Below are 27,739 nucleotides of genomic sequence, written 5' to 3' on the forward strand. Positions count from 1 at the left end.
ATTTGCACTCAATTGATTTTTGACAAGGGTGCCAAAACCTCTCAATGGGAAAAGAATAGTCTTGTCAACAAATGATGTTGGGACAACTGGATAGCCACATGCAAAAGAACAAATTTGGAACCCTACCTCACATCATATGCAAAAATTAATTTAAAATGGATCAAAGATTTAAATGCTTAATATCATTTATATATATATTAATCATTATATATATTAATCATTTGATGATTTATATATTAATCATTTGATGATTAATAAATTAATCATTATATATATTAATCATTTGATGATTAATAAATTAATCATCAAAAATGCAAACCAAAACCACAATGAAATACCAGTTCACATTCACTGGGATGGGTACAAATCAAAATGTGAAAATTAACAAGTGTTGGCAAGGATGTGGAGAAACTGGATCCTTTATATGTTGTTGACTGAAATGTAAAATGGTGCACCTGCCATTGAAAAAAGTTTGACAGTCCTAGAAAAACTTAAATATACAATTGCCATATGACCCAGTAATCCCACTCCTTGGCATACATCCAAGAGAAATGAAAACAAATATTCATGTGAAAACTTGTAAACAAATGCTGATAGAAGCATTATTCAATAGCCTAAAAGTGAAAACTCAAATGTCTATCAAAACAGGAATGGATAGATAATATGTAGCATATACATACAATGAAATATCACTCAGCCATAAAAAAAAGAATGAAGCACTGATACATGCTACAACATGGATGCATCTTGAATGACTGCTTAATTGGTACAGAGCTATTTTTGGAGTAATGAAAATGTTCTGGAATTAGGTACTTGTAGAAGTTGTACAATCTTGTAAACATAGTAAAACCACTGAATTTTCTATTTTAAAAATTGTTAAAATGGCAAATTTTATTTCATATGAATTTTATCTAAAAATAACAGGTTAAAAAATAGTGAACTGGAAAATGGATCAGAAGTAAATACCCAGAATGCAGCACAAGATAAAAGCAAAGAAAACACAAAAGTTAGGTTAAAGGTATATAAAAGGACTAACAAACATTTAAGTCACAGAAAGATAATGAAGCAGAGGCAATACCAGAAGGCAGAACAGTTTATATTTTTCTAAAATTTATAAAAATAATAAATCTATAGGTTTAAGAAGACCAACCAACATCAATGTAAACATTTATTTAACCCTACCTGGATGCAACACAGTAAAACTTTAGAAAACCAAAACAAAGAGACTAGGGAATAAAAGCACTTAAAGTCAGATTCACAGCTGGCATTCTATCAACAATAAAAGCCAGGATTCAATGAAATAATATTTGCAATGTGCTGAAATGAAAAAAAAAAAAAAGCCAACCTAAAATTCTATCCCCAAGAAAAATATATATTAAAAACAAAGACAATAGGCTCGGCACGGTGGCTCACGCCTGTAATCCCAGCACTTCGGGAGCCCGAGGCAGGCAGACCATTTGATGTCAGGAGTTCAAGACCAGCCTGGCCAACATGGCAAAACCCCGTCTCTACTAAAAATATAAAAATTAGCCGGAAATTGCTTGAACCCAGGAGGTGGAGGTAGCAGTGAGTCAAGATCGCACCACTGCACTCCAGCCTGGGCAAATGAGTGAGACTCTGTCTCAAAATAACAATAATAAAGATACTAATTAGGACCACATCAGATAAGCAATAACCAGGAGAGCTCATGATCAGCAGCTCCATTCAGATTTCTTTACAAAGAAATCTAAAGTGTATTCTATACCAGAAGAAAAAACTCATCCATGGATGGAGATGGAATGGATGGAGATCCAAGGACTGAAGAGCCAAAGAGTCATAAGTATGTAGCTAACTCTAAATGAACACTTACTGTATAAAATAATCATTGTCATGCATTGTGAGGTTTAAAATGAGTACATACAGATTCTCTAAAGACAAGCGGTAATATTTTCTATACAAAGAGCTCCTACAAATCAATAAAGAGCAAACAAAAACACAGACAACTGATATGAACAGTAATCCACAGATATGTAAATAGCCATTAAACATTAAACATGGTCAACCTTACTAGTGACCAGCAAAATGCAAATTAAAATAATACTCCATTTTTCATCTATCAAATTGGCAAAAACTCTTTACAATAAGATAATATCCTTGGGTTGACGTGGATACGGAAAAACAGAAGATCTTAGATCCTAGTGAGAATATAAATGGATAAAACCTTTCCAGAGAGCATTCTGATAAAACCTAGCAAACTTTTAAATGAGTATACCCTCTACACAAGCAATTCTGCTGGGAATATAGCCAACCTGAATGCACAATGTACAATGATATTCGTGACAACATTTATTGTAACATTATTTATAATAGCACAAAATTAGAGAGAAAACATATGTCATCAAAAAAAGAAAAGAAAGGTTGAGTAAATTATGCATTTTCCATAGAAGTAAATACCATAGAGACAGTAAAAAAAATTAGGGCATACAAATAATACAGTATTGTGTACTTGACATTTGCTAAAAGAGGAGGTCGGGTTTTTGGTGGGTTTTATTTATTTATTTTTTTATTTTTGAAACAGGATCTCACTCTATCACCCAGGCTGGAGTGCAGTGGTGCAAATCACAGTCCACTGCAGCCTCAACCTCCTGGCTCAGCCTCCCGAGTAGCTGGGACTACAGGCATATGTGCTATATCTGGCAATTTTCTTTCGTTTTGTTTTGTTTTGTTTTTGTAGAGACAGAGTCCCATTACGTTGCCTAGGCTGGTCTCAAACTCCTGGGCTCAAGTGATCCTCCTCCCTCAACCTCTCAAAATGCTAGGATTACAGGAGTAAGCCATCACACACAGCCAAAAAAGAACAGATCTTCTCACAATACATACACACACATAAAAAAGTTAACTACATGGGGTAATAGATACATGAGTTAAGTTGGCTGTGACTTCACAATGTATACGTATATCAAAATACCACGTATACACCATAAATACATACACTTTTTGTTTGTCAATTATACCTCAATAAAACTAAAAAAAGAAATTAGGAGACATGTCGGAATTAAAATGAAGAAATACCCAATATATACTGCTGACATTTTTTGAAGACTGTAGAACATATATTATGATCCCATTTTTGTTTCTTATAAATAACAAAGCAATAACAGTGTATTTATGTTTACATATAAAGAGAAAAAGGTCTGGAAGCACACTTGTTAGCACCATTATTTCTAGAACTTGGAAGGCAGTTAGAAAAACATGCTTTCCCCATATTATATTGCTTTAATTTTCTTTTACAGCAAGATTTCAGGGTCAGGCATGGGGGCTCATGCCTGTAATCTCAGTACTTTGAGAGGCTGAGGCAAGTGGATCACCTGGAGTCAGGAGTTCGAGACCAGCCTGGCCAATGTGGCAAACCCATCTCTACTAAAAATACCAAAATTAGCTGGGTGTGGTGATGGGCACCTGTAATCCCAGCTACTTGGGAGGTCGAGGCAGGAAAATCACTTGAACCCGGGAGGCGGAGGTTACACTGAGCCAAGATCGCACCATTGCACTCCAGCCTGGGTGACAAGAGCAAAACTCCAACTCAGGAAAAAAAAAAAAAAATTACTCTTATAACTGGGAAGAAAAAAAAGTAAAAGGAAAAGTGTAATTGCTTTGATGGGTTTACCCCCATAGTATATTCGCCCAAGAGAAGCACCAAAGTCCACCTGGAGGAGTTAAGGGAAGTTTTACAAGTGTGGGTTCATCTGCAACACCACAGAGGGAAAAAGGAGCCGGAGGCCTAGAGGACCTCCAGCTGTTCGGCTGTAGAAGGAGCCTGCAGCGCCAAGAGAAGGGCCCCACCAGTGAACCCATGCTGCCAACAGCACTCCATAGAAGTCAGGGGTCTTATGCTAGTCGGAAGGGTCCCCAGGTCAAATGAGTTTGGGGAGCCCTGCTTTGGGTGGGGAAAGTCACTGAAGTTTCTTGAGCGAAGGGTGACAGCTGGGACAGGGAAGGGCAGCAAGGCCCAAGGCAAGAAAGCAAGGACAACAAAAGATAATCCATTCACTGGACACACAGGGAAGGGGCTATACCCTGTGTCAGTGCCCATGCCAGGACCAGAGGCTAAGAGCTGAACAGCCCAAATCCCTTCTTTGGGACATTTCCCAACAAGCAAGAGAAACACAGAGACAAATGAAATCACACCCAGGTGAGAGAGAACTAAAACAAGTCTAGTTGTGGGGTACCGGGAACCCAGAGAAAAGTCCTGCAGCCCCACCTGGGGCCAGAGAAGTGTTCCTCAGGGTGACTCCAAGCTGAGTGAGTCCCAGCCACATGCACAAGTGAACCAGCAAGAACACCTATAAGGGGCTTCCCAGGCAGGGATGGCATTTGCATTCAGTTGCTCCTCTGCTAGCAGCCGGGGGCCCATGGCTGTAGATCAGTGATGAGAGGGAGGAGAGGGGCATGGGGGATGGTTGAGAGGGAGGAGAGGGGCATGGGGGATGGTTGAGAGGGAGGAGAGGGGCATGGGGGATGGTTGAGAGGGAGGAGAGGGGCATGGGGGATGGTTGAGAGGGAGGAGAGGGGCATGGGGGATGATTGAGAGGGAGGAGAGGGGCATGGGGGATGGTTGAGAGGGAGGAGAGGGGCATGGGGGATGGTTGAGAGGGAGGAGAGGGGCATGGGGGGTGGTTGAGAGGGAGGAGGGGGCATAGGGGATGGTTGAGAGGGAGGAGAGGGGCATGGGGGATGGTTGAGAGGGAGGAGAGGGGCATGGGGGATGGTTGAGAGGGAGGAGATGGGCATGGGGGATGGTTGAGAGGGAGGAGAGGGGCATGGGGGATGGTTGAGAGGGAGGAGAGGGGCATGGGGGATGGTTGAGAGGGAGGAGAGGGGCATGGGGGATGGTTGAGAGGGAGGAGAGGGGCATGGGGGATGGTTGAGAGGGAGGAGTGGGGCATGAGGGATGGTTGAGAGGGAGGAGAGGGGCATGGGGGATGGTTGAGAGGGAGGAGAGGGGCATGGGGGATGGTTGAGAGGGAGGTGAACCTCCGGGAAGGGGCAGGAGCTCAGGGCCAGCTCCTACAAAAATGGCACTGTCTCTCACTAACACTGGTTAGGTGTGGAAGGGTGGAAGTCGGAAAATGCACCTTACAACACCGACACTCATAATTCTATGTGAATTCTGCTTTTTTCAGCATTTATTCATTTCCTATTTATAAAAGAAATGAAAGGTGGGGCATGGTGGCTCATGCCTGTAATCCCAGCATTCTGGGAGGCCTAGGTGGGTGGATTGCTTGAATCTAGGAGTTTGAGGCCAGCCTGAGCAACATGGTGAAACCCTGTCTCTATAAAAAATACAAAAATTAGCTGGGTATGGTGGCAGGCGCCTGTAGTCCCAGCTACTCAGGTGGCTGAGGTGAGAGGAACGCTTGAGCCCAAAAGGCAGAGGTGGCAGTGAGCCAAGATCACGCCACTGCATTCAAGCCTGGGCAACAGAGTGTCACACCACTGCATTCAAGCCTGGGCAACAGAGTGAGACTCAGTCTCAAAAAGAAAATGAAAAAATTAAAAATTAAAATTTCTCTCTTATTCACATCTCATTTAGAAAGAAGAGAATCTTAATAAGCAAAGAACTAAAAGCTTTGCAAGACCCAATCCAGAAGTTCTTTCCACATTGATCCACATGGCTTCTATCTGCCATATGAATTGGACAAGAGACATTATCCATTTTTCTGAGTCCAACATTCAACCCCAGAGGCAGGTACACAGTTCTTGACTAAAGCCCTCTCTGTGAAGCTGTACTCTTTGGAAAGCAAGGCACTGACTGCTAGCAGGGAAGTGGGCCATGGAGAGTGTGGGTGTCACAAAGCTTCTGGCCAGGGGTCAGGTCTCACACAGGCTGGGTGGGCAGAGGGAGGGCGCTGAACTGCAAGGCCCCGGGCACCAAGCAGGTTCGGACACTCAGTGCCCCACGCAAACTTTCCTCCTCTACCCCAAAGCAAAGGGTCTCAAGCATGTGCTACTGGTTGAGACGCAATTCCATATAACTTTCCTCCTCACTCCTGCTTCCTCTAAATGGGGAGAGGACAGGTCCACTCACAAGGCCTGTGAGGGGCTGAGCACGCCATGGACACACACGCTATTAGCTGAAGGTGATGACAGAAGTAACAAATACTAACTGCTGCTCCTTCTTCACCCACCACTAGCTGCATCTTTTTCGTTTTTCACTTTATGCCACTAACAGTAACTTTCAGAACTTCCTAACTTTCCAAAAACTTAATCTTCTGTCAGGCATGTTTCTCTGAGAACCCTGGGAATGACCAGAGGGACTTATTAACCAAAACATTTTTTGTCTGGAATCTCTCCTTGTTAATGGTGTCCGACAGATGATCAATAGCCAGCCTATTTAGAAATGCCAGTCTGAATATTCCCAGGAAAGAGCCACTGGATTATTAGTGTGGCTGATGAACCCTGCAATGGGACACTGACTGCTATGTATTGGGCTTCTGCACAGGTGCCCAGCTGCTGTCCTTTATCTCAGGGTTTTGTGAGGATCTTTGCAGCAGTTCCTCATGTGCTATATGTTTTTTTTTTTTTTTTTGTCTGTGGGGACCTAATTACAGTGCCTGGATGGTTTCTCTGATCCGTGCACCTGCTGCATCTGATAACCCACTCAGTGATAGATGTCTGGACACTACAGACAACATGCATCTCACTTTGCACATTGACTATGAACCCAAAGGATTCAGGATTCAGTGCAAATCAAAGCTTTGCAATTTGAATCCTTGTTCCAGGTTTACAGGAAGAATTGGAAAATGTTGTAAGATTATACAGACTTATTTATTAATCATGTATGTTAGAACAACAGCTTCCCTTTATCATGTTCTGTGTGCCACGTATCATCTTAGGTCCTGTACGTGTATTCTTTAACTTCATCCTCACAGACCCTCTTGTAACCAGCATATTTCTCTTCATTTGTCAAGAGAAGCAAAGTGAGGCTTTGAGAAGTAACATCATTGGCTTCAGGTAATGCGGCCAGTAGGTGCTAGGGCTGGGTTAAACCCACACTTGTCTGACAACGAGCTCATGTCTTTCACACTGTTGAACACTGCCAATTCCTTTCATTTATTCATTCATTCATTCATTCATTCATTCGCCAACCAGACACTGGAGGACACCTACAGGGGGCCAGGTATGGGATTTCAAAGACACAATCTTATTTGAGCGTATCTACAATTGGACACTTTTTGTGACTTCTGGTTTGGAAATGTGGATTGTCTAGGCTTCTGCTATGCCCAAGGAGCAAATCAACATCAACAGGTGTGTCAGAAGGTATCCTGCCCCGCCCTCCAGTCCCCTTACCATCTCCGGTTTTGCTTGAGCTGGGGGGTTCAGGTGTACTCAGAGGCCTGAGGGGAATAATAATCTCATCAACATTAACCCCTTCCTCCATGTGCTTCTCGGAAACGTGGGAGAGGAGTTCCGACTGATTTGGTGAGAAAAGGTTACAACATTTACACATAAAGATGGCCGTGTTTTCTGTAAGGAAAAAAAAAGGAAAATATGTTATTTCATCTCCACATAAACAATTATTACTTCCAATTGCCAAAGAAAATACCAAAAGCTGCCCTTCTGAGCCATCACCAGCCTCTACCAGATTGTGTCCCTCTGGCAGTCACCTCCACGGCAGGCCACTCACTTTCATCTTCAGGGAATTCCAGGGGCCAGAAAGTTCTTTATTCAGTATCTCAACCCTCAGTCCTTCTGGATAGTATCTAATACAAACCTCCTCGCTACCCAAATCTACTCATCAGCCCAGATTCTGGGATAAGTACAGCCAAGTAAAAAACAAATATGCAACTTGAAAAACTAAATCCTACCCCTCAAATGAATGAACTGCACACTGATGGCAATTAAGGAGTCTTGCTAGACTCTCTCAAATTAGATGCAAGGAAAAACTGACCACAATAGCATTTCTCAAGAGGCAAGCACCTTTCAATCAAACGATGGGAAGCTGTTGCCTCTTTAAAGCCACTGAATTCCTATTTAAAGCATTCTTATTATTCAAAAAATGTACCAATAGTTCATCTCATTATGATAAGACAGGGAGACATAATGAGGGAAATAAAACACTCACTTTTTAGACTGATAAAATAAAGATATATAACAAAACATTAAATTCAGGATACAATAACAATTAAAAGCCAGATCTTTGTAGTATTAGACTGAAAGGAAGTGGCTTTGTCCACTGAAAAGGACAACGGCTCTGGAGCCAAAAGGCCCAGGTTAAATTCCCAACTCATCCCTAAATGCTGGAAAGCTGCGGACCTCAGAGAAGCAGTCATCTGTCAGTTGCTGGAATCCATAGGAACTTTGGGGATAGAACATGCCTATTCAGCAGCAAGAACCCAGCGGGCACTCAGAAAGCACAACACTGACTCGGCGCAACTCTGCACCCATGGTGTGTCCTCGTCCAGCATCTGGACAGCTGGCAAGCCACACCTGGCTCCCCTCAGAATCCCCCTCACCAGCCTCCTGGGGATTCTCAACGCTGCCTGGAAGTCACATGCAACTTCTACGCCATTTACTGCCTAGCGATGCTGGACAAATACATGGCAATCATACGAGCTCTGTGCTCCCTGGTGATGGTGAGCAAGTATCTCATCCTCCTCGCTCCTCACTCTCAACAGCGGACCTTGCTTCATATCTCACTGGAAGCATCCAGAAAACAACTGCCCTTGCCACCCCTTTCAGCCCACCTGCATCTTCAGCTGTCTCCCCACCTTGCTCCTGCTAGCGTGAGGGTGGGCATAATGAGGGAGACACGAGGTGTGCGGGTGAGGGCAGTGGCCCATCCCAGAGCAGAGCTATCACATCTCTGATATTGTCTGGAATTGCTGGTTCATGGAGATACTAAAAGCAGACAAACACTTCAATTATGTGATCATTACTTTCAAATTCTCTAAAGATAGTGCATCCCTGATTGCCTGCACCCAGGAAGATGCTCCCACAGCCCTGCATGGGAAGGTTACTAGACAAAGGGTACATGATGGCTTGTGTGTGCAGAACCCACCCTCTCTGATAATCATTCTCCAGGTCATCAATTCTTCCCTCTGTACTAGATCTTTCCACTGGCCTATAAGCGTACTCTTATTCTCCCATCTCAAAACGAAAACATCGGCCGGGCACGGTGGCTCACAGTGGCCTGTAATCCCAGCACTTTGGGAGTTCGAGCCAGGTGGATCACGAGGTCACGAGTTTGAGACCACCCTGGCTAACACGGTGAAACCCTGTCTCTACTAAAAACACAAAAAATTAGCCGGGCATGGTGGCAGGCGCCTGTAGTCCCAGCTACTCGGGAGGCTGAGGCAGGAGAATGGCATGAACCCGGGAGGCGGAGCTTGCAGTGAGCCGAGATCACGCCACTGCACTCCAGCCTGGGTGACAGAGCGAGACTCCGTCTCAGAAAAAAAAAAAAAAAAAAAAATCTCCTGATCCCCACTCTCCCACCCCATTTCTCTCCTCTTTACAGTAAAACTCTCCTACCAGAAATAAGGAGGAAAGGCAATAGGCCAACCCGGCCTTGCTGGTGTGAAGGTGGAGCCCTTGGAAGGCACTGGAGTCCCAGGAGCAAGACCCTCCCTGGATTCACAGAAAGACTTTCTCCGTGAACTAACAGGGAGGTAACGACCTAAGAGAATTCTTTTCTACCAACAACACATGAAATCAAAATTTAACAAAGCAGAACATCGCTTCATCAATGAAAATCTCTCACAGATACTGCCAATCGATATTGTTTTTTCCGGGAAACACTCTATTCCTAAGGAACCCAAAATGCTTCCCAAACAAGAAGAGATTAGAGTAATACATTTTTCTTTATAGGAGGCCACGTTGTTTTCAATGTGCTTCCTGCTACTCCTACAATAACCCAGTGATTTAGGCAGAAAAGGGTTTGCAATCCCTGGTCCACGGCGGAGGAAACTGAGGCTGAAAGAGGAAAAGCAACTTGCTCAAGTCATCATGGGCAAGAGGCAGGGACCAGATTCTCTCCTACCTGCATTTGACACGAGTTACGTTTGGCTACAGCCCATGAGCTGAGTTTCTCCAAGTTATAGCTAAAATACTTAAGACTCTACACCCAGCAACATCTGCAATAAAACTCATTACAGCAAAGAGCATAATCCCCAAAGCACATATCAACTTCAGATGTGTTCATTTCAGCATTCATTGAGCAGTAACCACAGGTGGGCCCCACCCCAGACACTGCAGACAGAGATGAATCGGGCATGAGGTCCAGGCCCTGCCACAAGAGGAGGCCACCAACTCACTGGAGAGACAGACATGCCACAGAACAATCTCATGTAATGGTTTTTACTGAAATTATTTCCCAATACCTGTAAGTATTCTTGGTTCCTAGGATGCTCTCAGGAAAATGGGACTTCTGTGACATGTAACAGAGCTGAACTTCTGGGGACCACAGGGCTATTACAAGGGGTCTCCTAGTTCAAAGGCACACCAAGCACTGCCTAGAGATTACATAAATAAAACTATTTTGCATTTGTATATGAGAAAGTGTTGGAGACTACCAGAAATAAACTACTGCTTGGCTGTTCCACACCACCTAAGGCCTGAGGACCCTGGGTGGCACCTGGCCTTGGCCATCTGTTATGAATTTGCGTAACAGATGTGTCTGTGTGCTCAGCTCTCTCAAGCAGGGAGACTGGACCTGGAGCTCCCGAGGTAGAGGCAGAGACAAACACGGGAACCTGGAACAACTCTCACATAACAGAAGGCTCCGCCATGTGACGTGGGCCATGAGAGTGGGGTGGATCCCGATCTGGACAGGCTGCCATGGACAGGAGAGGCTTCTCAGCTGAGGGACAACCAGAGCTCAGTGCTGCAGGACAGTGAAACTCCAGGAAGGGTGTGTGGGCAGGAGACATGCAGGCTCAGGGAGGAAATACACGGAGTGCCATGGAGGCAGGAGGAAGGGAAAGGAGTGGATCTGCTGACAACACAGGGACAGAGTTCCCCAGCACAGTCACTGAGCAGGCACTGGCAGCTCCTGAGAGAACCAGGAGTCCACCAGCAGAGCAAAGGCAAGGAGAAACCGTGTCTGAAGGGGCTGGCCCCGAAGGAGAGGCCCCACGTGCCTGAGCTGCGCCAGTTCCCCTGCGTGTCCATACCCTGGACGCAGCATGGCCCCATCACATGGCTCCCCCTAGAATGTGAGGTCACTGGAAACAGCATCTGGCTAGCCTTGGACACCTCAGTACACATGGAGGACAGCAAGTGGCTATGGCGGAATGAGGGAGGGAGAAGGAAGGAGTACATCCACCCAAGACGGGTGGGACTGACACCAAAGAGCCTGTCCGGAGATGAGAGCAGAGATGATGGCCTGAGACACAGGTCTGCAGAGGAGTCAGGCCAAGCAGGTATGAGACCATCACTGACTAGACACGGCCAACAACAGAGACAGGGGAGGCAGATGTGCCCCCAAGGGAGCAAGGACAGGTCTGATGGGCAGGATCAAGTGGTTTGGGCAGGATGTCAGCATGCAGATGCCTACTAGGAGAAGGCAGCGCAAGACAGGGTGGGGTTCAGCTACAGTGGGGCAGAGAAATGGGGTCAGGACCCAAGGAGGAGCATCAAGCCTAAAGATGGAAAGTGTCAAGAAGCCAAATCCTTCCAAAGGCCCTGGCTCAGTCCATCCGAGTAGCTATCACAAAATGCCACATTTTGTGGCTTATTAAGAGAATTGTATTTCTCACAGTTCTGGAGGCTGGGAAGTCTGAGATAGAGGCACGGGCAGAATCAATGCCTGGCGAGGGCCACTTCCTGGTTCAAAGCTGGTGCCTTCTTGCTGTGTCGTCACATGGTGGAAAGGGCAAGGTAGCTCTTTGGGGTTTCTTTCATAAAGGCACGAATTCCATTCACAGGGGCCCCACCCTCATGACCTGACCACCTCCCAAAGGCCCCACCTGCTAGGCCATCACATTGGAGGGTAGGTTTTGATCTATGAATTTTAGGGGGAAACAAACATTCAGCTCATAGCAAGCAACAAACAGAAGACCGAGTCCTTAGTGACAGAGAAAGCCCTTAGGGAGAAGGTGGAAGAGAAGAGGGGCTGCTCCTGAAAAACGCAGCAAGGATGGGGAGGGCAGGCACTGGATCCAGCCATGAGGAAGATACTGGTAACCTCAGAAAGTGAGATTTCCCTAACATGGCCACAGAGACGCCCAAGGTGGCTGAGATCAAGGCAGGGATGTTCAGAAAGCAGGCACCCTCATCAGGCCTGGGGAAGGTTTGCTCTAACAAAAGGAAGCATCCTTTGGCCGTCTGGGTGACAATGGTCACTGCCAAGCACTGGCTACACTGGACAAATGACTTTTACCAGCTGACAATCTTCCAAGCCTTTGAGTAAAACGCCAGCATCATATTTAAATTACAAAATAAAAAGAGGTCTGGTCAGCAGGGAGGAGAGCGGGCAGAGAGAGTGTGCAGAGAGCATGTAAAAAGGCCAGTGGGGAGGCAGCTCAGTGTGTCCTAAGCCTCCACATCTCTCTGGCCTGCAAGGCAGCCTCTTTTGGGTCATCTGCCCACAGAGGACTGCTCAGAGTTTTCCCGGGGGTCTGGCTTTCGGGACCAGCCCAATGCCCAAGACCGCTTCTCCCTACAAAGCTGCTCTGCAGCAGACAAACACGCACAGACATGCATAAGGGTGGTAGAGGCTGCTGCTCTCATGAACCAACACTGCCATGGCAAAGGGGTCCAGAGCCTCAAAGACACTCGCTCATAACTTCTGACCAGTGGTTTTCCTCCTTGAGATCCTGCCTTCGTGATCATCCAAAATGAGAACAGGGATTGTGCACTAAGATACTCAACACACAAGTATTTATAATAGCAAGTTCCCAGAAGCGACCGAAGTGCTCAGCAGTGGACAAATCCTGACACTCACAAAACAAATTATGATACAGCCACTGAAAATCGTATTTCAAAGAATACTGAATGGCACAGGGAAACACTCATAATGAACACTAAGTTTTAAAGAATGGAATACTCAGCTATTTGGTATGAATACAATTTTTTTATTAATGGATAGATATTATTTATGAATAGATGGAAGGAAGGAGAGCTGGCCAGGATGAAAGGAAATACACCAAAATTTTCACTGTGAAACTTTTTTAAAAAATAACTTCTGCCTGTAATCCCAGCACTTTGGGAAGGCAAGGTGGGCAGATCACGAGGTGAGGAGTTCGAAACCAGCCTGGCCAAGATGGCAAAACCCCGTCTCTACTAAAAATACAAAAAATTAGCTGGATGTGGTGGCGTGCACCTATAATCCCAGCTACTCGAGAGGCTGAGGCAGGAGAATTGCTTGAACCTGGGAGGTGGAGGATGTAGTGAGCTGAGATCGTGTCACTGTACTCCAGCCTGGGTGACAGAGCAAGACTCTGTCTCAAAATAATAATAATAATAATTAATAATAACATCTGTACTTTCTACAATGAGTCTAAATAACATTTAAAAATCAGAAAGACTGCTAGGCCTTCTAAAAACAAGGTGAAGGATAACACAACAGATCCAACACGGTTCAGGAGGATCCACTCTAAGCTGCTCAGGCAAGGATGGTGTCTTATTCAAGTCCAGGCAAGGATGGCATCTTATTCAAGTCCATGTCCCCAGCCTGGCACATGATAGGTGTTCAACTAATGAGGAAGCTGAGTCGCACACTGCAAATCATAAAGACCATGAGCAGAGGAAAGGGGAAAGCCTTGGCTGAGGTGCCTGGGAAATTATGGGAGAAGGCACTTGAATGGATCTTGAAAGGCAGCCAGACCTGCACAGGAGGTCACGGGAGGGGCTCCCAGACTCCAGAGTGCATCAGGCATGGGCTCTAACCCCGACCCCACCCCACCCCTACGAACACTTCCTCATTCAATGCCCCACCTCTCTGTTGGCCAGCCCATGATCCCCATTCTACAATACAGGATGGAGGGTCAGAGGAGCTAGCCTCCCCTCAGCCAGGGAAGTGCAGCGGCAAGCAGAACCGGGATCTCCCTGACCCAGGCCCAGGGCTCCACAGGGCTACATGGCCTGTGCAGGGTCAGCGCCAGTAAAGAACATATGGCCACACAGAGCCCACGAGACCACAAAAACTCCCCAAGGGAGCAGGGGTCTTGGTCACAGGGCTGGTCCTGACAGCCAGGCTCCCCAGGGGGCGCTCTGTGTTGCTCCTACCATTGCAATCTCTAATAAAAGCAGCCTGTTCCAAAAGCCCAGAGCAGAGAGCACGGTGCACCCTTTCCAACAGAACCTATGAGTGCCTCCCAGGCCTCCCACAGGGAGGGCAGCTGCACTCACTGGGGACGTTCATAAAGCCGCATATAAACGGCAAAATGCCAAAGCACACAGAGAGGGCGCGGGGTCAGGCTGCATCCCCCAAATATTAAGAATTGTTAATCCACCAAAATAACAACAAAGGAGGCACTTTTGTTTTCTATAGTGGACTAATATGAAAAAAATATTATCTTGCACCCTGAAATATACTCATAATTATGTTGTCAGCTAATCCTGATGAAGATGCTATAATTTGGATGCATTTTTAGGTCCAATTACTGTGCACTCAACCTTATGAAAAGAATTCAAAGGGAAAATGACATATTCAGCACAAAGAAAATCACGAAAGTTCAGGGTTTGAGCATTCAATTCCTACTAATTCAATTCCAGGTTTTAGCCAGCTACGCTGTACTATTAAAGTGGAAAATCCTAAAATAACTGTACTAATAAGTCCTCATTTCTGATCTCTGATTTGTAAACATTCCCAGCCAAGAACAGCCAGGTCCTGTCTGCAACCTCTGACCCCCCTGCCTGCTCTGGGACCCTGGGACAAGCAAGGTGTTTTGACCCAACTCCTTCCAGAAGGCAGCTGTGAACTGGAATATGAATTCATAGGCCCCGAGGTGGAGACTGAGTCCCTTGCACTGGGAAGGTTCCTGGATGCAGCAGAAGGTGGCTGGTGCTCTAGCCATGGGCCGCAGACATGATCAGCTGAAGCTGGCCTGCTCTGAGGGACCCCTCCCCAACTTTCAGGCCCTCAAGGAAAAGGGTGATAAGGGTCAGTTGGGCCTTGAGCTGGAGTCACAGATGCTCACAGCCAGCTCACATCCAGCCAGCTCACAGGATGCTCTGGCACCCTGCACACGAGGCAGAGTGTCCTCCTCCTGCTGCTGCTGTCCTCTGTACGTCCACCTGGCGGGAGTCTCAAGGGCAGGATGAGTGGAACAAGACAGGGTTCAGGCATTATGGGGTCCCCCACCAGCCCTTACACCAGCTTTTAATATTTCCATTATTGTTCATTATAAAAGGTACATAGGAGTACATGTTGATGGTAACAGTAAACAAAACAGCAGTCTATAGAATACAGACAACCCCCAAGCATCCCCTCTGAGAGTCAGAGCATCACTGAGCACAGTGTGGTGCCTACATCCTTCCAGACCTTCTGCTGTGCATCATAGACAGAGAGAGATGGACAGGAACAGGGACGAATATCACCTTCATAGCAACAAAACCTTGTACAAACCCTTCCCCACGGGGGTCCCCAGAGCCCTGTGCCCCTCCATACCCCTCTGCCTCCCTTGAGGTCCTGCAGGCTGGGCTTGACACAGAAGGACAGCAGAGGAGATCACTGGTATTGTTGAGGGTCTCAGGGGCCCCAAGTAAAAACTCAAAATACACTACCCAGCAGTGAACAGAGCACCCCTTCCCATTCCCAGCTGGGCTAGTGGCACAGAAGGCCCAGTACAGAGCCAAGACGTTCACCAGCATTCAGCAGTAATGAAGCTATCCCTGCACACTGAAGTGTCACTGGAGGCCCCATGGAGGGTAGTACTAAGGCACCCTTGCCCCTTCTAGCTAGGACTGGTATCAGCAGCAGAGGTCCAGCTGGGAGCCTGAACTCCCACCCCCATCCACCAGTAATGAGGTGCACTTTTCTACAGGCATCAAAGAGACTGAGTGGGGAACCTGAACTTCCACCCCACACTGGCAGTAATAAGGCAGTACCCCCTCGTCCCCACCAGAGCAGTGTCAGATGGAGCCTGCTAAAACCGAAGATTTAAATAAGATCCAGACCTTCGTAACATAATATCGAAAATGCCCAAGATTCGATTAAAAATCATTCCTCATGATTTTCCAAGACCAGGAAAATATCAATTGTAATGAGAAAAAACAATTAACAGACACCAATACTAGGTGGCACAGATGTCAGAATTAATTGATAAGGACTTAAAGTAGCCATCACAAAAATGCCTTCATGATAAAGGACAAGCCTCTCTACAACAAGCAAAAAAACACTGCATCTCAGAAAAGAAATCAGAGATATAAAGAAAACCCAAATGAAAATTTTAGAACAGAAAAATACAGCAACAACAAAACTTTCAATGGATGGGCTCAAAGCAGAATGAAAAGGAGAGAAAAATAACAAAGAAAAGAGATTGAAAAAGAAAAGAACAGAGCCCCCAAGGACCTGTGGGACTATCACAAAAGATTAACATTTGTGACATGAGTCCCAAAAAAAGAAAAAGAGAATAGAACTGGGCAAGTATTCAAAGAAATTACAGCTGGAAACTTCCCAAATTTGACAAAAGATATAAATCCACTAATTCAAGAAGCTGAGCAAACCCCAGACAGGATAAATCCAAAAAAATCCATGCCAAGTACAGCCATAAAAAAGAATGAGTTCGTGTCCTTTGAAGGGACATGGATGAAGCTGGAAACCATCATTATCAGCAAACTAACCACGAACAGAAAACTAAATACCACATGTTCTCACTCATAAGTGGGAGTTGAACAATGAGAACACATGGACACAGGGAGGGGAACATCACACACTGGGGCCTGTTGGGGGCTGGGGGGAAAGGGGAAGGAGAACATTAGGACAAACAGCTAATGCATGCTGGGCTTAAAACATAGATGACAGGTTGACAGGTGCAGCAATCCACCGGGGCACATATATACCTACATAACAAACCTTCACGTTCTGCACAAGTATCCAAGAACTTAAAGTAAAATAATTTAAAAAAAAGAAATCCATGCCAAGACACATCATAATCAAATCTCTGAAAACTAAAGACAAAATGTAGAAGTAACAAGAAAAAAAGTCTACAGAGGAAAATTATGTGAATGACAGCAGATTTATCATCAGATACAATGGAACCCAGAAGGAAATGGCACAGCATTTTCAAATGTTGAAAGAAAAGAACTGTCCGCCTAAAATTCCATGTCCAGTGAAAATACCCTTCAGGAATGGAGGGGAAATCAAGACATTCTCAAAGGAAGAAAAATTGGCGTAATTTGTCACCAGTAGATATCACCTAATAGAATGGCTACAGGAAGTTTCCTAAACAGGAAAAAAATATAAAAACAATAAATCTTAGAACATCAAAAAGAAAGAAAGAAGAAAGGAAAGTATAAAAATATGAGTAAATACACCAGACTTTCCTCTTAGGTTTTCTAAATTATGTTTGACAGTTGAAACAAAAGGTCTATCTCTGTGGGAAGTAGTTCTCAATGTATGCAGAAGAAATACTTACAACAATTATACCATGAATGAGGGAGGGGGTCCTCTCAAACTTCTGCTCTGAGATGTTGATAAAGAACCTTCATAACTTGACTATCAACCCTTGTACTGAATTCCCTTCCCTTCTACCACAGGTTCACCCCAACAATAGGATATAAGAGCAACGATCCTCAAGTAAATCAGAGATGACTTGCTTTACAAGAAGAGAGGAGTAAAAACATTGCTATCTATGCAGAAAGAAAGAATGGCAAAATTGAGACACCCATTACTCAGCATAGTTCCTAGGCTTGAAAGAGAACTAACAAACACTCGGCTTAAGGGACGTCAGAATGAACGAAGAAGTGAACCACTCCAATGTTGCTGCAGTTTCCGCATATTTAACAGATAGGATCCTTCTGGGAATGCTAGAATCAGGGATTATGACACCAAGTCACTTCAGCCTTAAACCTTATTCTTGTGCTTTTCTTTCTTGCTGGTAATTTTACATAAAAGGATATATAGCTAGAATAGACTATATACCAATAATTTTGATAATGAATTCTATGATGTGTTTTGTCTTCTTGTATCTTTTTTCCTTCCTACCATGATACCAGTAATTTATAAGTGATCCGTGTAGTTTAAATGTATTTGAATAACCTCAGTATATTTTAGCTCTACTCACTGATTTGACCTAAAAAAGCACCAAAAGGACATAAGTATTCCCATGTATTTTAGAAGCCTAAAGTCAGTGACAGGAAACCCAACATCAAGAATTTGAACCAGGCCAGGCACAGTGGCTCACACCTGTAATCCCAGCACTTTGGGAGGCCGAGGCAGGCAGATCACCTGAGGTCAAGAGTTCAAGACCAGCCTGGCCAAATGGTGAAACCCCGTCTCTACTAAAAATAGGAAAAACTAAGGTAGCTGGCAAGATGGCCGAATAGGAACAGCTTCAGTCTGCAGCTCCCAGTGAGATCAAAGCAGAAGGCAGGTAATTCCTGCATTTCCAACCGAGGTACCCAGTTCATCTCATTGGGTCTGGCTGGATAGTGGGTGCAGCCCACAGAGAGTGAGCCAAAGTAGGGTGGGGCATCGCCTCACTGGAAAGTGCAAAGGTCAGGAGATTTTCCCTTTTCTGGCCAAGGGAAGCCATGAGAGACTGTACCGGGAAGAACAGTGCATTCCAGCCCAGGTACTGCGCTTTTCCCATGGTCTTTGCAATTGGCAGACCCAGAGATTGTCACCAGTGCCTGGCTCGGCAGGTCCCACCCCCAGAGCCCAGCAAGCTAAGATCCACTGGCTTGAAATTCTGGCTTGAAATTCTCACAGTCTGAGGTCGACCTGGGACACTAGAGCTTGGTGGGGAAAGGGGCATCGCCATTGCTGAGGCCTGAGTAGGCAGTTTTACCCTCACGGTGTAAACAAAGCTGCCAGGAAGTCTGAACTGGATGGACCCCACCACAGCTCCCTGGGACAGAGCACCTGGGGGAAGGGGCGGCTGCGGGTGGAGCCTCAGCAGACTTAAACCTCCCTGCCTGACAGCTCTGAAGAGAGAAGCGGTTCTCACAGCACAGTGTTTGAGCTCTGATAATGGACAGACTGCCTCCTCAAGGGGGTCCCTGACCCACCGTGTATCCAGACTGGGACACACCTCCCAGTAGGAGTCAACAGACACCTCATACAGCAGAGCTCTGGCTGGCATCTGGCAGCTTCCCCTCTGGGACAAAGCTTCCAGAAGTAAGAACAGGCAGCACTCTTTGTTGTTCTGCAGCCTCTGTTGGTGATACCAAGGCAAACAGGGTCTGGAGTGGACCTCCAGCAAACTCCAGTAGACCTGCAGGAGAGGGGCCTGTTAGAAGGAAAACTAACAAACAGAAAGGAATAGTATCAACATCACCAACATCAAAGACCAAAGGTAGATAAACCCACAAAGATGGGGAGAAACCAGCGCAAAAAGGCTGAAAATTCCAAAAACCAGAACACCTCTTCTCCAAAGGATCACAACTCCTGGCCAGCAAAGGAACAAAACTGGACGGAGAATGAGTTTGACAAATTGACAGAAGTAGGCTTCAGAAGGTGGGTACTAACAAACTCCTCCGAGCTAAAGGAGCATGTTCTAACCCAATGCAAGGAAGCTAAGAACCTGAAAAAAAGGTTAGACAAATTCCTAACAAGAATAACCAGCTTACAGAAGAACATAAATGGCCTGATGGAGCCGAAAAACACAGCATGAAAATTTCATGAAGCATACACAAGTATCAATGGCCAAATCAATCAAGCAGAAGAAAGGGTATTAGAAATTGAAGATTAACTCAATGAAATAAAGCAAGAAGACAAGATTAGAGAAAAAAGAGTGAAAAGAAGTGAGCAAAGCCTCCAAGAAATACGGCACTATGTGAAAAAACCAAATCTACGTTTGATTGTTGTACCTGAAAGTGATAGGGAGAATGGAACCAAGTTGGAAAACACTCTTCAGGATATTATCCAGGAGAACTTCCCAATCTAGCAAAGCAGGCCAACATTCAAATTCAGGAAATACAGAGACCACCACAAGAATATTCCTTGAGATGAGCAACCTCAAGACACATAATCGTCAGACTTACCAAGGTTGAAATAAAGGAAAAAATGTTAAAGGCAGCCAGAGAAAGGCTGGGTTACCCACAAAGGGAAGCCCATCAGACTAACAGTGGATCTCTCAGCAGAAACCCTACAAGCCGGAAGAAAGTAGGGGCCAATATTCAACATTCTTAAAGAAAAGAATTTTCAACCCAGAATTTCAAATCCAGCCAAACTAAGCTTCATAAGTGAAGGAGAAATAAAAGCCTTTACAGACAAGCAAATGCTTAGAGATTTTGTCACCACCAGGCCTGCCTTACAAGAGCTCCTGAAGGAAGCACTAAACATGGAAAGGAACAACCGGTACCAGCCACTGCAGAAACATGCCAATTTGTAAAGACCAAAGACTATGAAGAAACTGCATCAACTAATGGGCAAAATAACCAGCTAGCATCATATGACAGGATCAAATTCACACATAACAATATTAACCTCAAATGTAAATGGGCTAAATGCCCCAATTAAAAGGCACAGACGGGCAAATTAGATAGAGTCAAGACCCATCAGTGTGCTGTATTCAGGAGACCCATTTCATGTGCAAAGACACACATAGGCTCAAAATAAAGGGATGGAGGAAGATCTACCAAGCAAATGGGAAACAAAAAAAAGCAGGGGTTGCAATCCTATTCTCTGATAAAACAGACTTTAAACCAACAAAGATCAAAAGAGACAAAGAAGGCCATTACATAATGGTAAAGGGATCAACACAACAAGAATAGCTAACTATCCTAAATATATATGCATCCAACACAGGAGCAAGCAGATTCATAAAACAACTTCTTAAAGACCTACAAAGAGACTTAGACTCCAACACAATAACAGTGGGAGACTTTAACACCCCATTGTCAATATTAGACAAATCAATGAGACAGAAAATGAACAAGGATATCCAGGACTTGAGCTCAGCTCTGGACTAAGGGGACCTAATAGACATCTACAGAACTCTCCACCCCAAATCAACAGAATAAACATTCTTCTCAGCACCACACTGCACTTATTCTAAAACTGACCACATAATTAGGAGTAAAACACTCCTCAGCAAATGCAAAAGAACAGAAATTATAACAGTCTCCCAGACCACAATGCAATGAAATTAGAACTCAAGATTAATCAACTCACTCAAAACCACACAACTACATGGAAACTTAACAACCTGCACCTGAATGACTACTGGGTAAATAATGAAATAAAGGCAGATACAAAGATGTTCTTTGAAACAAGTGAGAACAAAGACACAACGTACCAGAATCTCTGGGACACATTTAAAGCAGTGTGTAGAGGGAAATTTATAGCACTAAATGCCCACAAGAAAAAGCAGGAGAGATCTAAAATTGACACCCTAACATCACAATTAAAAGAACTAGAGAAGCAAGAGCAAACAAATTCAAAAGCTAGCAGAAGACAAGAAATAACTAAGATCAGAGCAGAACTAAAGGAGACAGACACACGAAAAACCCTTCAAAAAAAAATCAATGAATCCAGTAGCTGGTTTTTTTAAAAGATCGACAAAATAGATAGACTGCTAGCCAGATTAATAAAGAAGAAAAGAGAGAAGAAACAAATAGACACAATAAACAATGATAAAGGGGCTATCACTACTGATCCCACAGAAATACAAACTACCATCAGAAAATACTATAAACACCTCTAGGCAAATAAACTAGAAAGTCTAGAAGAAATGGACAAATTCCTGTACACATACATCCTCCCAAGACTAAACCAGGAAGAAGTCGAATCCCTGAATAGAACAATAACAAGTTCTGAAATTGAGGCAGTAATTAATAGCCTACCAACCAAAAAAATCCAGGACCAGATGGATTCACAGCCAAATTCTACTAGAGGTGCGAAGAGGAGCTAGTACCATTCCTTTTGAAACTATTCCAAACAATAGAAAAAGAGGGAATGCTCCCTAACTCATTTTATGAGGCCAGCATCATCCTGATACCAAAACCCAGCAGAGACACAACAACAACAACAAAATTTTAGGCCAATATCCCTGATGAACATTGAAAAATCCTCAATAAAATACTGGCAAACCAAATCCAGCAGCACATCAAAAAGCTTATTCACCACAATCAAGTTGGCTTCATCCCTGGGATGCAAGGCTAGTTCAACATACGTAAATAAATAAATGTAATCTATCACATTAACAGAACCAATGACAAAAACCACATGATTATCTCAACAGACACTGAAAAGGCCTTTGACAAAATTCAACAGCCCTTCATGCTAAAAACTCTCAATAAATTAGGTATCAATGGGACATATCTCGAAATAATAACAGCTATTTATGACAGACCCACAGCCAATATCATACTGAATGGGCAAAAACTGGAAGCATTCCCTTTGACAACTGGCACAAGACAAGGATGCCCTCTCTCACCTCTCCTATTCAACATAGTATTGGAAGCTCTGGCCAGGGCGATCAGGCAAGAGAAAGAAATAAAGGGTATTCAATTAGGAAGTCAAATTGTCTCTGTCTGCAGATGACATGATTGTATATTTAGAAAACCACATTATCTCAGCCCCAAACCTCCTTAAGCTGATAAGCAACTTCAGCAAAGTCTCAGGATATAAAATGTGCAAAAATCACAAGCATTCCTATACACCAATAACAGACAAAGAGCCAAATCATGAGTGAACTCCCATTCACAATTGCTACAAAGAGAATAAAATACCTAGGAATACAACTTACAAGGGATGTGAAGGACCTCTTCAAGGAGAACTACAAGCCACTGCTCAAGGAAGTAAGAGAGGACACAAACAAATGGAAAAATGCTCATGGATAGGAAGAATCAATATCGTGAAAACGGCCATAATGCCCAAAGTAATTTATAGATTCAATGCTATCCCCATCAAACTACCACTGACTTTCTTCACAGAATTGGAAAAAAACTACTTTAAATTTCATATGGAACCAAAAAAAGAGCCCTAATAGCCAAGACAATCCTAAGCAAAAAGAACAAAGCTGGGGGCATCATGCTACCTGATTTCAAACTATACTGCAAGGCTACAGTAACCAAAACAGCATGGTACTGGTACCAAAACAGATATATAGACCAATGGAACAGAACAGAGGCCTCAGAAATAACACCACACATCTACAACCATCTTTGACAAACCTGACAAAAACAAGCAATGGGGAAAGGATTCCCTATTTAATAAATGGTGTTGGGAAAACCGGCTATCCATCTGTGGAAAGCTGAAACTGGATCCCTTTCTTACACTTTATATAAAAATTAACTCAAGATAAATTAAAGACTTAAATGTAAGACCTAAAACCATAAAAATCCTAGAAGAAAATCTAGGCAATACCATTCAGGACATAGGCATGAGCAAAGACTGCATGAGTAAAACACCAAAAGCAATGGCAACAAAAGCCAAAATTGACAAATAGGATCTAATTAAACTAAAGAGCTTCTGCACAGCAAAAGAAACTATCATCAGAGTCAACAGGCAACCTACAGAATGGGAGAAAAATTTTGCAATCCGTCTGAAAAAGGGCTAATATTCAGAATCTACAAAGAACTTAAACAAATTTACAAGAAAAAAACAACCCCATCAAAAAGTGAGTGAAGGATATGAACAGACACTTCTCAAAAGAAGATATTTATGCAGCCAACAACTGTGAAAAAAATGCTCATCACTGGTCATTAGAGAAATGCAAATCAAAACCACAGTGAGATATCATCTCACACCAGTTAGAATGGTGATCATTAAAAAGTCAGAAAACAACAGATGATGGAAAGGATGTGGAGAAACAGGAACGCTTTTACGCTGTTGGTGGGAGTGTAAATTAGTTCAACCATTGTGGAAGACAGTGTGGAGATTCCTCAAAGATCTAGAACTAGAAATACCATTTGACCCAGCAATCCCATTACTGGGTATATACCCAAAGGATTACAAAACATTATACTGTAAAGACACATGCACACGTATGTTTATTACAGCACTGTTCACAGTAACAAAGACTTGGAACCAACCCAAATGCCCATCAATGATAGACTGGATAAAGAAAATGTGGCACCTATACACTATGGAATACTACACAGCCATAAAAAAGGATGAGTTCACGTCCTTTGCAGGGACATGGATGAAGCCAGAAACCATTATCCTCAGCAAACTAATACAAGAACAGAAAACCAAACACTGCATGTTCCCACCCATAAGTGGGAGTTGAACAATGAGAACACATGGACACAGGGAGGGGAACAGCACACGCTGGGGCCTGTCAGGGGTTGGGGGTGGGGGGAGGGACAGCATTAGGAGAAATACCTAATGTAGATAACAGGTTGACGGGTGCAGCAAACCACCATGGCACATGTATACCTATGAAACAAACCTGCACATTCTGTACATGTATCCCAGAACTTAAAGTCTAATTAAAAAAAAAAAAAAAACAGAAAAAAAATTAGCCAGGGGAGGTAGCGTACACCTGTAGTCCCAGCTACTTGGTTGGCTGAGGCAGGAGAAGCGTTTGAAACCAGGAGGTGGAGGTTGCAGTGAGCCATGATCACGCCACTGCACTCCAACCTCGGCAACAGAGTCAGACTCTGTCTCCAAAAAAAAAAAAAAAAAAGGAATTTGAAGCAAAGTCACTTGTGGGGAAAGAATGTAAAGAAAGCACTGGGTAGTTTGGCTAGAGCATAATCATTGGATTTTCTGGATTTCAAAAATTTGGATTGTAATAAAAAGAAACTTTGTGCTATTTTTACAATTTTCAGTACAAATAAATGTGTATATTAAGAAACAATAAAATTAACATATTTGAGTACCTTTTTTAAAAAATGAGGGAGGGTAAAGGGATGTAAATGGCGGGAAGCTTTCTACACTTCACTCACACAGATCAAACGGCAACAAACAGTGCTGCATCTTGACTGCGGGAGTAATGACACAAATCTACACACAATAAAAATGGATTCAAACTATACACACACACTGCACCGGCACCAATTTCTTGGTTTAATATTGTATGACAGTTACATAAGATGTAACCAATAGGTTGGGATAATAAAAAAAAAATTCTAGAGATCAATGGTGGTGATGGTTACATAACAACACTAATGTACCTAATGCCACTAAACTACCTAAAAATGACTAAAATGGTAAATTTTGTGTTGTGTAGATTTTATATTTATTTTAAAAATGTAAACCACTTTTGGGTAAACTGGGTAAAAGGCACGTGAGACTTCTGTATTATCTTTACAACTTCCTGTGAATCTGTAATTATTTCAAAATAGACATTTAAAAAAACTAACTGTGGCAAACAAAAAGAGTCTGGATCTTCTGGAACAAACAATAATTTTGAGAAGATCATGTACACTGCTAGGTGGCTTATCCATGATCCCAGTCAATCCCAACTACCCTGGAAGATATGTAAGGCTCAGAAAGGTAGAGGGAGGCAGCTCCCAGAGGCAGACCCAGAATGCAGCCCAGTGAATGTGCCCATCTCTGAGCACTGGTGGGGAAGTTTGGGGTCTGAAGGGCTGGCTATGGACCCCACACCTTTGCCCAGTACCTTCTATGCCAGCTGGTGGGGAGGTTTGGGGTCTGAAGGGCTAGCTGTGTACCCCACACCTCTGCCCAGTACTCTCTATACCAGTTGGTGGGAAGAGGCAGGGTCTGAAGGGCTGGCTTTTGCCACACCTTTGCCCACTGCCTTTCATACCACCTGTACTCATTACCTGCAGTAACAGCCTCACCAGCCCAATGCCAGCTTCCCCTTAGCGATGATGCTGCCAACACAGTAGGCACTCAACAAGTGCTAGATGATCTGATTATTACAAAATGATTAACCATTTATCAATGCCCTCAAGAAGACAAAATGCTACATTATGAGACTATTACACTACTCTGTTTAAAAGCCCCAGATTAAAAATCTCTTACTTCTTCTCCTTGATTAGTATAAATCATCCTCCCTGCTTTGTAACTATCTTTTACTTGGATTTATTAACTTCAGAGAGAGTCCAACAGCCAAAGCTAAGACCCTATTAAATTATCTATCTTATGAGGAGAGGAGTAGGGTGGCAAATTCTTTCTGAGTTATACTTTTGTTTTCTTGTTTTTCATTTGTCCTTAAGTTATTAATTTCCTAAGGGCCAGCAGCTTCCCAATTGGAATGGAAATATTTTAACAACATAAAGCTGGATTGCTGTCACATCCAGCATAAAGAATAGTCTCATACATGCAGATGAGTACAGTTTAAAATACCTTTTTTATATATTCAGGAAAAGAGACTCAGGTTAGAACAAACATTTTCCTTCCATTTAGCTCATCTTGCAGAACTTTTAATCAGCTGTGAATAAACTATCAACTTCATTACCATCATCATACTTAGGGAAAACTTGCTGTAACCAAAACAGTGGCATTGAAAGAGGAAGAAGCCGATGAGAAGGAAGGTTAAATTAATTAAACCCTCACCATGAGCCGGCACCACCAGAGGCTCATACGAGGCTTATTTAATTCTCACAACAATCCTGTGAAATAGGTTTTATTATTGTATTTTCTCAAATCTAAGACAACATCTACTTTAGGGAGCACGGATATTTTACATACCACTAAAAAAGATAAAAACGCTGCCAAATAAACTCAGACACACTAGTTTCTCACCATACCAACTGTAAGCTGCCTCCTGATCTTAGAGATGCTAAAATCTAAGTCTGGCCGGGCACAGTGGCTCACGCCTGTAATCCCAGCACTTTGGGAGGCTTAGACGGGCAGATCACTTGAGCTCAGGAGTTCGAAACCACCTAAGGGACATGGCGAAACCCTGTCTCTACCAAAAATACAAAAACTTAGCCAGGCGTGGTGGCGCCTACCCGTGGTCACAGCTACTCAGGAGGCTAAGGTGAGAGGATCGCTTGAGCCTGGAAGGCGGAGGTTGCAGTGAGCAGAGATCGTGCCACTGCCCTCCACTGTGGGTGCAGAGTGAGACTTTGTCTCAAAAATAAAATAAAACAAAATAAAATAAAAGTGTTTGAATCAATGAAGTTCAGTAGCATTTCCATATAACTGGGCAGGCTGGATGTGAGCTGGGGAGATCCTGGTTCCCAACCCCGGCTCCCTTCCCTGTAAGGCCCCTTTTCCCCAGCATGCCATACACACTCAGGCTGTAAGCCCGGCTTCTGAGCTCACCTCTATGCCAGCACGACAGCCCTGCTTTCAAGGGAGAGGAGATAAACTTTTCCTGAGTACCAGAGGCTTTCGCGCTCCCTCTCACATTTGATCCGGACAAGCTGGGTTGCTGCTAGCCGTTAAGGCACCTCGGTGAGAACTGGACAAACGCATCCTTCCTTAAGACACTAGCACCCCCTGTCAGAAAATGGTCATAACATATTGAGTTTGTTGGAACAATACACTTTGCAGTCATTTGTGGAAAACTCATAATAAACATACATATTCATTATGCGAAATGTGCCCTCTTAAAAAGTGGCTCCCTTGCGGGCACGGAGGATACAAGAAAAAAAAAAAGAGGTGGCTCCTTTGTGCAGTGTGTAACCTGCACAGCTGTACACAGTAGCTCTGCGAATGTGTCAGACAGAAAGATGTGATTATCACACGTTACAGATGAGAAAGCTATAACTTGCCTAAGAATCA

At 43.9% G+C, this 27,739-nt stretch overlaps 1 protein-coding gene across 2 annotated transcripts in view; it reads right to left on the reverse strand.

Moving 5' to 3' along the window:
* ZFAT (zinc finger and AT-hook domain containing) overlaps nt 1–27,739 on the reverse strand; it is a 236,029-nt gene that overhangs the window by 179,218 nt on the left and 29,072 nt on the right. For both annotated transcript variants that reach the window (XM_077942881.1, XM_015146035.3), the window contains exon 2: nt 7,330–7,506. In XM_077942881.1, coding sequence (XP_077799007.1) covers nt 7,330–7,506 — 177 coding nt within the window. The remainder of the gene's footprint in view (nt 1–7,329; nt 7,507–27,739) is intronic.

This window comes from Macaca mulatta, chromosome 8 (genome assembly GCF_049350105.2).
Source record: "Macaca mulatta isolate MMU2019108-1 chromosome 8, T2T-MMU8v2.0, whole genome shotgun sequence".
Taxonomy (NCBI): Eukaryota; Metazoa; Chordata; class Mammalia; order Primates; family Cercopithecidae; genus Macaca; species Macaca mulatta.